Source organism: Dromiciops gliroides, chromosome 2 (assembly GCF_019393635.1).
Source record: "Dromiciops gliroides isolate mDroGli1 chromosome 2, mDroGli1.pri, whole genome shotgun sequence".
In the NCBI taxonomy this organism is placed as follows: Eukaryota; Metazoa; Chordata; class Mammalia; order Microbiotheria; family Microbiotheriidae; genus Dromiciops; species Dromiciops gliroides.
In genome coordinates this window covers 287199701-287212526 of record NC_057862.1, presented here as the reverse complement: position 1 = coordinate 287212526, position 12826 = coordinate 287199701, and the positions used below count along the sequence as shown (strand labels likewise).

The window sequence follows — 12826 nt, the reverse complement described above, 5'->3', positions numbered from 1 at the left end:
GGGGAGATTTGGCATAAAGCACATGGCTCAGAGGTGCCAAATCTCCTCGAACAGGAGACTGGAAGGTACTTTTATAGAGGACTGATGGGGGTGGACCATCTGCCCGTGAAAAGTTCCTTTAGTGAGAGAGGACCATCCCCCACTGGTGGTAGCTGGGGGAATTGGGTGAGGGGTGGCTACAGATCCCTCTTCAGAACGCAAAGGCCGAAGCCACACCCAAACTTATCTCCCCAGGGTAAGGGAGACCAGAATGAAGGGTAGGATTCCGAAGCTAGCTCAGTCCGATTTGGTTCAGTTTATCTCTCTAGGCATTATCTGTCCTCTGGTTTAGTTTCTCAAGGAGAAGATTCCTTGGTGTGCCCCAGAGAACTTCTGGGGTGCTCTGCACCCCATGACATATAATATGTCAGTACATGTGTATTTGGGTATATACATATACATACACACACATATATATACATGGACATGCTGATAGGTAGTACAATGGATAGAGTGCTGGGTCTGGAGTCAGGAAGACTCCTCTTTCTGAGTTCAAATCTGACTTTATTAGCTTAGTAGTTGTGTGATCCTGAGCAAGTCACTTAACCCTGTTTGCCTCAGTTTCCTCTTCTGTCAAATGAACTGGAGAAGGAAATGGCAAACCATTCCAGTATCTTTGCCAAGAAAACCCCAAAAGGGGTCATGAAAAGTTGGGCACAACTGAAAAACAACTGAACAAAAACATACTAACTACATCTACCTAACTACATCGACATATACATGTAGATGCTTGGCAGGGTTTCAAGGATTGCTACAGCCAGCACAACATTGTCACCATGTCACAGGACTATCCATAAGGAATCTCTTTTTGATTTACATTCTTCATTGAATCTTCTCCATCACAGAGGCAAACACCTTTGGGAAGCACATCTCTCTGTTTTATGCTTAATCTGAGATTAATAAATAAGATTGTCTCTGTTGAGATTTCAAGAAATCTCAAAAAAATTGCAGTATTGATGAAATGAACCTTGTTGGGAAAGAGCCTTTAAGCCAATGTTTTGCTCTACCAAATCGTGTGCTTTTTTTAATAAGCAACAAACACCAATCACAATGGTATTTTGTATTTTCTCCATCTTTCAGTATAATAGCACAGATGGAGTCTACTGTGGAATATTGCTTGGGAAAGCCTGTTACCTACAAATACCCTCATCAAGAATGTTCTCAATGTCTGCATAAATTATTCTCACAACATTTTTGGAGAGATGAGAAATTAGGTGTGTAGGTTAGTAGATATTGATTTTTCCTTTGTTGCCTTTTTTTTTTTTTAGTGAGGCAATGGGGGTTAAGTGACTTTCCCAGGGTCACACAGTTAGTACATGTCAAGTGTCTGAGGCCAGATTTGAACTCAGGTACTCCTGACTCCACGGCCAGTGCTCTATCCACTGCACCACCTCGCTGCCCCTGTTGCCTTTTTTAAAAACATTACTAAGGGATGCGATTTTTTTCATTTACTTTTGTTATCTTCTCCTTTTTCAAATATCTTGTGAATAGATAGCTCAATACTCTCACAAATGTGTTGCCTCCAACAGAGATCTGCTCTAAATACAATTGTTCTAATATGACTACTTTTTCTGTCTTTGTTCTCTTTAGTACCATTTCTGCCTTCTGTCTAAGGACACCTGCCATTTTGATGTTAGAATCCAAGTGTGCCAACTCTACTTTCCTTGATGGTAAAAAAAAAATTCATTATAATTTTTTTTTCAGATTATTTCTATTTTCTTCTGTTTGTCATCCTTTTCCCAAATTTATCCTTGGTTTGCTCACCAAATTTTCTTTAAACTGGTTTTCTCTTATACTACTTTTCTCCATTTCATGGTATAATATGGCTTATAGTCATCCATCAGCTGTCACCATAAGACTATATAAATAAGTTTATAGGGGGCAGCTAGGTGGTACAGTGGATAAAGCAGCAGCCCTGGATTCAGGAAGACCTGAGTTCAAATCTGGCCTTTGACACTTGACACTTACTAGCTGTGTGACCCTGGGCAAGTCACTTAACCCTCACTGCCCTGCATAAATCAATGAATGAATAAATAAATAAATAAGTTTATATTCTAAACTAGAGTTGTTCTTGCCTCCCATATCTTTGCATGGCATATAAGTCAATTGTTTGCTGACTGAAGTAGTTTTTAGACTCCTTTGGTCTCTTTCTTTATGGCAATTGATTTACCCTGGACAAATATGTATATGAAATTATTGTAGTCTATATTTCTATCTTTTCTTCTGTCCTTTTCCCATTTTTATTTTATCATTTACATCATGATTCAACAGGTCAGGCTAGAGTTATTTCACCTATTGCCATATATTTTTACCCATTTGTATTCTTTTATCTAGCTTTATGCTGATTTTGATCTTTGCCCTAACAAGTTGGTAATAAAAATAACAGCTAACATTTATATAGTGCCTACTCTGTGCCAGACACTGTGCTATGTTCTTTAAAATTATTATCTCATTTGATTTTCACAACAATCCTGGGAGGTAGGTGTTATTATTATTTTGATTTTACAGTTGAGGAAACCGAGGCAAACAGAAATTACATGGCTTGTTCGGGGTCACACAGCTCGTAAGTGTCTGAGGCCAGATTTGAACTTGGGTCTTCCTGACTTCAGGCCCAGAGAGCTATCCAATATGCCACCCACTGTCTCAAACATCAGTAAAAATGGTTTCTTGATTGTTTCAACATAATCAATTAAATTGTTATGATTCTATATGGTGTTTGCCACGTTCAGCACCTAGCAGATCTTTTCTCAAAGAAAGTACGATATATAGACATGAGGCTCCCATTTAACCTACCCCTTGTAACCTTTCTCATTCTTTATTCTTTTTTTTTTTTTCCCAGGGCAATGAGGGTTAAGTGACTTGCCCAAGGTCACACAGCTAATAAGTGTCAAGTGTCTGAGGCCGGATTTGAACTTAGGTCCTCCTGAATCCAGGGCCGGTGCTTTATCTACTGCACCACCTAGCTGCCCTTTTATTCTTTATCAACTATTTTTTCCAATATATTTCCCATTATCCTCACCTGATCCCATCTTTATAGCTGGGTATCAAAGTGGGACCGCTAGATAGCACAGTGGATAGAGTGCCAGGCTTGAAGTCAGCAAGACCCATCTTCCTAAATTCAAATCTGGCCTCAGACTAGTTAATAGTTGTATGACCCTGGGCAAGTAACTTAACCCTGTTTGCCTCAGTTTCCTCATCTGTAAAATGAGCTGGAGAAGGAAATGGTAAACTACTCCAGTATCTTTGCCAAAAACTCCAAATGAAGAGTCAGACACAACTGAAACAACTGAAGAACAACATCAAAGTACGTGTGGATTTGACTCATAGGATATTAACAAGTTCTTCATAAAATCTCTCTCTTTTCCTCCTCTGCAGCAGGTAATGGTAGGAATGTGGCAGAGGTTTTCCTGGTGGTCTTTTTGCAAAATACAAAGAATCCAGAGTCATTTCCTCAACATTATGTTGCATTGTAGTAGGATTTGGTGTACTGGCCAGTTATGGAACTCTGCTTTCTCTGGTCCTTCTGTGCTCTGACATTCTGTGGTCTGTGTCCTAATGTCCTGTTCAATTAAATTCAACACATATTTTTATATGTGTTTTTTTTTGTTTGGTTGGTTTTTTTGCAGGGCAATAAGGGTTAAGTGACTTGCCCAGGGCCACACAGCTAGTAAGTGTCTGAAGTCGGATTGGAACTCAGGTCCTACTGAATCCAGGGCCAGTGCTTTATCCATTGAGCCACCTAGCTGCCCCTTCAACACATATTTATTAAGTGTCTACTATGTGCAAGACAAAAGGCAAAGGAGAGAGAACTCTCATCAGAGTTATAAAGACCTGGATTCGACTCACCTCTGACACATCTTGAATGTACAACTGTGAGCAAGTCAACCTCTTTAGTCCTGGGCAACTGCCTGTGAGTATAGGTTGCAGAAAGTTCCTAATCAGGAATTTCCTACACCAATGAAATCACAGGTACAGTAAAAAAGGAAAGATGTTCAAGGCATTATGCCAAGTGATAAGGATACAAAGACAAAGATGGAAAATAGCTCCTGCCCTCAAGAAGATTATATTTTCTTGGAGAGTTTATAGTCTACATTCTAAATCCTATGATCCTCTGAAAAATTAGAGTTCACTGAAGTCATTTGGACAGGAATGGTGTTTGCAGAAAGCTTTCTCTGCTGGGCTTGTAGGATCTAGTGGCAGGTGTTTCCCTTTATAACCATCAAGCAGCTCCTTAGTTTCTCTATGGTACACACCTCTGATTGACTCCTTCCAGAAAAGCTTTGGGATTCCCCTGAGTCACGTTTCCACCGGGATTTCCGTCTTCCTGAGGAAAACCGCCCGGTCTGAGTATCTTCCTACAAAGAGAGAAATACTTCAGGTTACCTACTGATCTTACACAAAGAATATAGAAAAGTTCTCCTGGAGCAGAAAACAAGACTCTGCCTCTAGCCAAGACTTGCAAAGCTTTTAAAATTTGGGATGATATGGCATTTTTTCTTTTAAAAATTTTTTTTATTTTTTCCATTCAGCAAAGATCTGCCTTTTTACCCCCTATTGAGAATGAAAGAAAAACAAAACCTCTGTTATAAACATGTATGGTCAAGAAAAACAAATGTCTGCATTGAGCATATCCAATACATATATATATATATATATATATATATATATATATATATATATATATATATATATATATATATATATATATATATGTCTCATTCTGCCCTCTGAATGCTTCACTTCACCATGAAGAGGTAGGTAAAATGTTTCATCATTAGTCTTCTGGAATTATGGCTGGTGATTAGATTGATCAAAGTTACTAATTCTTTTAAAATAGCTTATCGCTACCATATTGTTGTCATTATAGAAATTGTTCTTATCTGTTCATTTTGCTCTGCATCAGTTCATATAATTGTTTCTAGATTTCTCTGAAACTACCCCCTCCATCATCTCTTATAGCATCTCTTATAGCATTCTCCAATTCATCAACACCTCCTCAGATTCCCCGGAACAATAAGATAGCATAAAAGTGCAACTTAATATAGTGGATAAAGGGGCAGCTAGGTGGCGCAGTGGATAGAGCACCAGCCCTGGAGTCAGGAGTACCTGAGTTCAAATCCGGCTTCAGACACTTAACACTTACTAGCTATGTGACCCTGGGCAAGTCACTTAACCCCAATTGCCTCACTAAAAATAAAATATATATATATATATATATATATAGTGGATAAAGTACTGGGCCTGGGTTAAAGAAGGCCTGGATTGAGTCTCAGCCTAAATACTCACTAGAGGTGTAACCCTAGACAAATCACTTAACCTCTCTGGACCTCAGTTTTCTCATCTATAAAATGAGGGGATTAGACTCAATGGCCTCTAAATCTATGCTCTTATGATTAAAAAGAGGGATAGAATCCACTTAGGTAAAACTATAAATAATTTTTATTTGCAATTATGAAAATATGCAAATAATTTGTATGTCCAATGATCAGGCAATGGCAGAATGAATTAAAAGGAATTAGTATGACTGATAATACTATCACTTTCTTCTTTTGTTGTTTTCCCCCATTGTTTGGTTTGGTTTTTTGTGGTTTTTTTTTTTTAGGCAATGGGGGTTAAGTGACTTGCCCAGGGTCACACAGCTAGTAAGTGTCAAGTGTCTGAGGCCGGATTTGAACTCAGGTACTCCTGAATCCAGGGCCGGTGCTTTAACCACTGCGCCATCTAGCTGTCCCTGTTTTCCCCCATTGTTAACAGAAAGGAAGGTTGCATGCCATGGCTTTGATAACATGGTATCAACATTGTCCACTGCAGTTGCCCTGATTTCATTTCCCTTTATCATTGTTAATGTGTGTGTATATATATGTGTGTGTGTATGTATATTTATATATGTTTATATATGCGTGTCTATATATACACACATATGTATGTGGTTGTGTATGTATATATTTATTATCATATATTATTGTTATATTTGCTTTCTTTACTCTATTAGGACTTCAGAATCAAGATGCTAAGAGAAACAATGCTATTGGGGTAGTTAATTCCAGCAGAACAATGGGGGATCAGCTGAGCAATGTCTCAGTAAGAGTTTCAAAACTTCACTGCCACATTTGATCATAAAGTATTAACAATTTTGTCAAATGGTATTGATTGGGGCAGTCTTATTTAGGGTACTTCCTCACAGGGTAGTTTCTATAATCATAGTCCATTCCGCAAAGCCTTCCACTGAAGGTCCCCAAAAGCATTCTATAGACTTCTGCTGTCCATGGTGCTATGGGGCTGCTTCACTTCCTTCAGTACCCTGGTCTGGTTACCAGGAAAAAAGGAAAAGGAGAGGCCAGTAAGAATCAAAACCAGATGAATTCCCTTCTGCTCCAGCGGGGTGACCTATCTTCAGGGGCCAAATAGCAATGTCAGAACAAGGGAGCCTCTCCCTCCCCCTCAGCCCTTGGGATATTTTGATTTCCCAATATGGAGCCTGAGATCATCAGGGCAAGGAGAGACAGGCACAAGTTTCACTCTGTTTAGGAATCTTCCCTCATAGTGGCACAGTGCATACTGTCAGGAAGACCTAAGTTCAAATTGAGCCTCACATACTTACTAGCTGTGTGACCCTGGGCAAATCACTTAACCTATTTGCCTCAGTTTCCTCATCTGTAAAATGGGAGTCATAATAGAATCTACCTATCAAGGTTGTTGTGAGGATCAAGTGAGATAATAATTGTAAAGTGCTTAGAACAGTGCCTGGCATATAGTAAGTGTTGTATCAATGTTAGCTGTTAGCTATCATCATCATCACCATCGTCCTCCCCACACCTCAATTTTAGTTACCCTCCTTTGGCTACACTCCAGCTTATGAATGCCCCTATGTGGGCTGGGCCAAGGATGGGGGAATGAGAGGGTCCCCACCAGAGCTGTAATTGGATCTTCCCATCACCCCAGGAGTAAAGGCTTCCTCCTGACTCAGAGAACCCTGGTGTTTTTGTTTTGTTTTTGGGGGTTTTTTTTTGGGGGGGTGAGGCAATTGGGGTTAAGTGACTTGCCCAGGGTCACACAGCTAGTAAGTGTTAAGTGTCTGAGGCTGGATTTGAACTCAGGTCCTCCTGAATCCAGGGCAGGTGCTCTATCCACTGCGCCACCTAGCCGCCCCAAACCCTGGTTTTTAAAGGAAGAAGATGGGATCACACATCAAACCATCCACTTCCTTCCACAGACCAAAGTCATTGCTGTGAGAGCAACAGACTGGGTACAGTTTCAGGCTGTTGGGAAGACCTGATGTCAGCCAGCATGACTGTTTCTTCTAGTTCTTCTCCATCCTTCCCTCTCCTTGTCAATTTTGTATGTATTGGCTGTGTTTATAGAGAATCCCAGTTACTTTAAGTCTCTTTAGACATAGATCAAAGTGATTTGGTGCCCTGAGACTTGGGCATGAGATGGAGGTCTGGCCCAGGCCAGACCCTCCAACCTCAACCAGTGACAGAGCCCCCCACCCTTGGCCATCAGTATGACCCTCAGAACATAGAGGTTGAAGACACTTTGGTGATCGCCTAATCTAAACCTTTCATTTTACAAATAAGGAGCCTGAAACTCAGATTAGACAAGCGTTTGCCTAAGGTTACATATTAAGTCAGAAACAGAGCCAGGATTACATATGCAAGAGGAGTATAAGGCATTCCTGCTCAGAGATGAGGGGAAGGGGGAGGGTTGGACTAGATGTCCTCTCCAATACTGAAGGTCTACGGTTCCCTAGATAAATAAACCTAACTTTCCCAACTACTAGACCACATTTCTTTCCACTCTATTCTGCTTCATCTCCTAAAGTGATTTTTTCCACTATGAGAGTTGAAAGAAAGGTTACCTTTCATTTAGTCAAAAACCTCTATTAATTGACAGAACCTGTCTGAGCCTAGCTACTGTCTTCTATATCTGTGGGGACAATTGGCACAAAGCATGCCCTCAATCGGGAGTGAAGGGGAGTGGGGCATTGCCCTCCCCCAGTAGAGTTCCTTGAAGACTAAAACAGTTTCATTCTTTTTTTTTTGAGGGGCAAGGAGGGTTAAGTGACTTGCCCAGGGTCACACAGCTAGTTAAGTGTCAAGTGTCTGAGGCCAGATATGAACTCAGGTCCTCCTGAATCCAGGGACAGTGCTTTATCCACTATACCACCTAGCTGCCCCAACAGTTTCATTCTTGTTTTCATATCTGCAGGGCCTGGCATAGTACCTAGAACATAGTAGGTGCTTAATAAAGCTTGTTAAATTGAATTGACTGTAGGTCCAGCTTACCCCCTTGATGAAGTGTTCTTGGTCAATGGAATACTCATAAACTGGTGAGGAGCCCTGAGGCCTAGGACGGATAATTTCATCAATAGGTACTTCATTCACCTGCAAGAAGAAGAGGGGAAAAAGTAAGTGTTGGCCTGCGTCCCCTCTCCCCCTAAGCAGAGGAAGTGGCAAAGGGCTTCTTTCTTTTTTTTTTTTAATTTTTTAAAAAGGCTCCTTCCTAAAGCATGTTAAAATCTATAAAGGACTTTCCTCACCACAGCAATGTGAGCATTTTACATTTCCCAAGAGAAGGAAATAGGAGGAAAAGTGATTTGCCCAGGGTCCCAAAGAAAGTTAGTGAGTGGGCTGGGACTAGAACATAGATCCCCCAATACACAGTTCAGAGGTCTCTCTCCCTCCCCTCTCCCCCTTTTGAGCCGCCTGCTTTCCCTCCTCCCCACTCCCACCTCCCATCACATTCCAAGGGCAGAGGCAGTACGGAGTTCCTGACCCTTCTCTGGAAGGGAGCAGGGAACAGCAATCAGGGGATCCAGGGACACCAGTGGGTTTCTAGGGATTCCGAGGCTACCCAAACTTCACTTACAGAGTTGTCTTCTTCTGTTTCCGCATCAGGATCATCTGGCCTCAGCTGCCTGCCAGAAACTGCAACCAGAGAAGACAGGTGGTGATAATGAGCCGGTCAGTCACCCAGGGAGTGCCCAGCCGTGGGCTAGGAGCCAGGGCCAGATGCTCACTCACTTGTTCATTCATCCAACCATTCAACAAACATTTATTAAGTGTAATCAAATGAGATAATGTGTGTAAAGTGATTTGTGAACCTTTATATCCCAAAGTGGTATAAAAATAAGTGATTTGCAAACCAAAATGGTGGTGCTGGTGAGCTTAGTCATCCATACACCCTGTTCTCAAGGAGCTGCCAGTCTGATTCTCAAGGAACGAGTCGGGATAGGGCAAGGAGGGTGGGGGTGGGAAGAATAATAATAGCTAACATTTATATAATGTTTATTTATACACATACATTATTTAATTTGATCCTCACAACAACCCTATAAAGTAGATGCTATTATTATCTCCACTTTACAACTGTAAGGTAGATATTATTATTTCTACTTTACAGATGATATGACTGAGGCTGAGCAAGGGTAAATGACTTGCCTAAAATAACACAGCTAGTAAGTCTTTTAGGTAAGATTCCAATTCGGGTCTTCTACACTCTAGCACTTACACTTCCAACACTAGCTATACCATCTAGCTACCTTTAAATCCAGTCCCCTTTAAGTAATCCAGTGAAGGACAGAAAAACAATACCTAACCTTTCTCTACTGAATAGGTGTTACCTCATTGTCTCATGCCTCACGTCTCAAATTGAGACCTAGGGAAGAGCTTAGCTTAAAAAGGCCAAAGTCTCCCACTGCAACCTAGGGATATCTCCAGTTGTTCTGGCCTATGTCTTGCCACTGGACTCCAATGACTCTGGAGGAGAGAATGAGGCTGATAACTTTGCACAGCCCTGCCTCCCTTAAATCCAATTCATTTGCAAGTCAAGCTATCATCCTCCAGATGTCATTGATCTTCTTTGAGAATGAAAGGTGGGGCAGCTAGGTGGTACAGTGGATAGAGCACCAGCCCTGGAGTCAGGAGTATCTGAGTTCAAATCCGGCCTCAGACACTTGACACTTACTAGCTGTGTGACCCTGGGCAAGTCACTTAACCCCAACTGCCTCACTAAAAAAACAGAGAGAGAGAGAGAGAGAGAGAATGAAAGGTGAACAACAATGAGCCTTTCTTCTGTTCCTAAGGTCCAGAGTCATCCTACTGAAGGCTCACAGGATGGAATCAATTCCATAACTAACTTGTTGCCAGGCTCATATAGAAACCTTAAGCCAGGGAGGAGGCAAAATCTGTTGGCAACTGGTACACTCCCTAAATCCCTGAGCCCCCAGATGCCTCACCTGAGAGAACTCCAAGGGCCATCCGGACCACCCACCAAGAGTTCCTCCTACTGCCTAAGACAGGCAGCCTCCAGCTTTGCTAGGTTGGTAGAATGTCATTAGTTTTCAAAAGGGGAAAACTTCTTCAGAAAACATTTCACTCTGTTGTTACAAGGCCAAGATTTATGTTAGAACTATTAGGACATCTGAACAAGATTCCTTTGCTCATGGGAGAATGTGTTCCATGGTGAAAATATTTACACAAGAGGGCAAACATGGTGTAGAGAGGTACCACCCACTGAAGCCAAACTCAGGCAGACTCCCACAAACAGCTTAGAAGGCATAAGCATTCACTAGGAGTCTATTTGCAGCTCTGTTGTGAATGACCATGATTTATTAGTTTTAATTAAATTGTTAGCTTTATTAGCACAGTGCCTTAAAATCCCTTCATTGTGGGTGGGCCCTTATGAAGAGTTTTAAGACCTGTGCTCGTCTTCTGCACCACCTCTACCCCCCTTCCCACCCAAAGGCAACCCCAAATTTATGTCCCGATATCCCATAATGTTTATGGATGCTGCTGCTATTGCAGATGGCTATAGGAACATACCCTTCTTCCTCCCAATAGCTAGATGGCACTGGACTTGGAAACCAAAATTCAAATTGGGCCTTAGATATTTATGAGCTGTGTGATCTTGGAGAAGTCACTTAATCTCTCTCTGCCTCAGTTTCCATCATCACAGGGTTGTTGTGAGGATCAAATGAGACAATATTTGTAAAGTGTTTAGCTCAGTGTTTGACACATTTTAGGCGATTAATAAGTATTTATTGACTGACATAGCATGTGCTCAATAAATGCTTATTTCCCCTCTCCCAATTTCTTCCCCCAAGTGTAAAATGGGGATAATAATAGCAGCTAGCTCCCAGCACAATTGTGAGGTTAAAATGAGCTAATATTTGTTTAAAAAAAAAAAAGAACAACAACAACAACCCAAAAAACCAAAACAAAACCAGAAAAAACACACTTAGCATAGTGTCTGGCACATAGTAGGCACTATATAAATGTTAGATGCCATTATTATTGATATTATTATTATTATTTACCTTTGTAGAGCAGGTCCCACCAAACCCCAATCCTAAACCTCATCATGGGATCATAAGATTCCATCTCTCATCTCCATGCCTTTGCACAGGCAGTTCCCCATGTTTGGCACACACTCCCCATTTGCCTTCAAAACACAGCACAGGCGCCACCTCCTATATGAGCCCTTCCCTGATCTCTCCAGTTATGACCAGCTGTCTCTCTTAAAATTTTTTTTTATTATTTTGTACATTCTTTGTATTTTTTTGCTGATATAAATATTGTATCACGTGCGTATCATGTTACTCAAGCAACAAGTTTCTCTAAAGGCCTACTTTGTGCCAGACACATAGTTCCTTGAGAATAAAAACTGTTTCTTTTTTTTTTTTTTGTCTTTGTATCACAAGGATTTAGCACAATGCCTGACTTCCTTTAATTACCAGCTAAAATCCCACCTTCTGTAAGAAGCCTTTCCCAGTCCTCCTTAATCTGAATGCCTTCCCTCTGCTGGTTTTCTCTAATTTATCCTATGTGTAACTTTTTTGTACTGTTAATATGAATGTATAGATCACCTGGATTTGATGGAGCTGCCTTATGGATTTTATGAGACTCTGGATTGATAGGAGCAAAATGCCCTTTGCTCAAAGACTTTGAACTGAAACCAGACAGTCCTGATTTACTTTCCCCAAGAGAATAAACAAATTTAAATGCCCCTTTGAAATTCTTATTCTCTATCTTCTTTCCCGAGAAAGTGAATAGATCTTATTGTTCTCCTGATCAGCTATCTAGACCTCCTTGTCTTTGATAATACCTCTCCTTGTCTCCACATAATCTAACCAGCATCTGCTTTAAATTGAGCTGTTAAACTGATTTGTATTGTTTAGCTGATTTACATTTGTAGTATTTGCTTTTGGTTTTGATTTGTATCGCGCCAATGAAGTTATTCTGTAACCTATGAGCCAAGAACCCTTAAAAACCCTTAGAAAGAAGGGGAGCTCTAAGCTCCCTTCTGAGGAGGGGGGTCTCCAGCATGATCATGCTATATTTCTTCTTGGGACAAAAATTAATTATTATGTTTTTTCTTTCTCTAATCTGGTTTTGGTAGGAGATTTATGTTTTCTCTGATCTGGGTTTTTGTAGGAGGACAGGTATGGAAACAAATTGTAGGAGATATAAGTTATTATAATTTCTCTGATCTGTTTATTAATTTTGTAGGATAGATTAAAGATTAATTTCTCTGATCTGTTTGTAGGAGACAGGCAAAAAATAAACTATATATTTTAATATTCAACATTACATAATTGGGGCAGCTAGGTGGCACAGTGGATAGAGCACTGGCCCTGGATTCAGGAGTACCTGAGTTCAAATCCGGCCTCAAACACTTGACACTTACTAGCTGTGTGACCCTGGGCAAGTCATTTAACCCCCATTGCCCCACAAAAACAACAACAAACAAACAAAAAACATTACATAGTTGTTTCCATGTCATATAC

General features: G+C 40.7%; 1 protein-coding gene across 2 annotated transcripts in view; it reads right to left on the bottom strand.

The window, feature by feature from the left end:
- The window catches only part of AHNAK2 (AHNAK nucleoprotein 2), a 141848-nt gene that overhangs the window by 34829 nt on the left and 94193 nt on the right, over positions 1–12826 (bottom strand). For both annotated transcript variants that reach the window (XM_043982332.1, XM_043982331.1), the window contains exons 2-4: positions 8908–8966; positions 8325–8423; positions 4293–4394 (exon numbers count right to left, since the gene is read on the bottom strand). In XM_043982332.1, coding sequence (XP_043838267.1) covers positions 4293–4394; positions 8325–8423; positions 8908–8966 — 260 coding nt within the window. The remainder of the gene's footprint in view (positions 1–4292; positions 4395–8324; positions 8424–8907; positions 8967–12826) is intronic.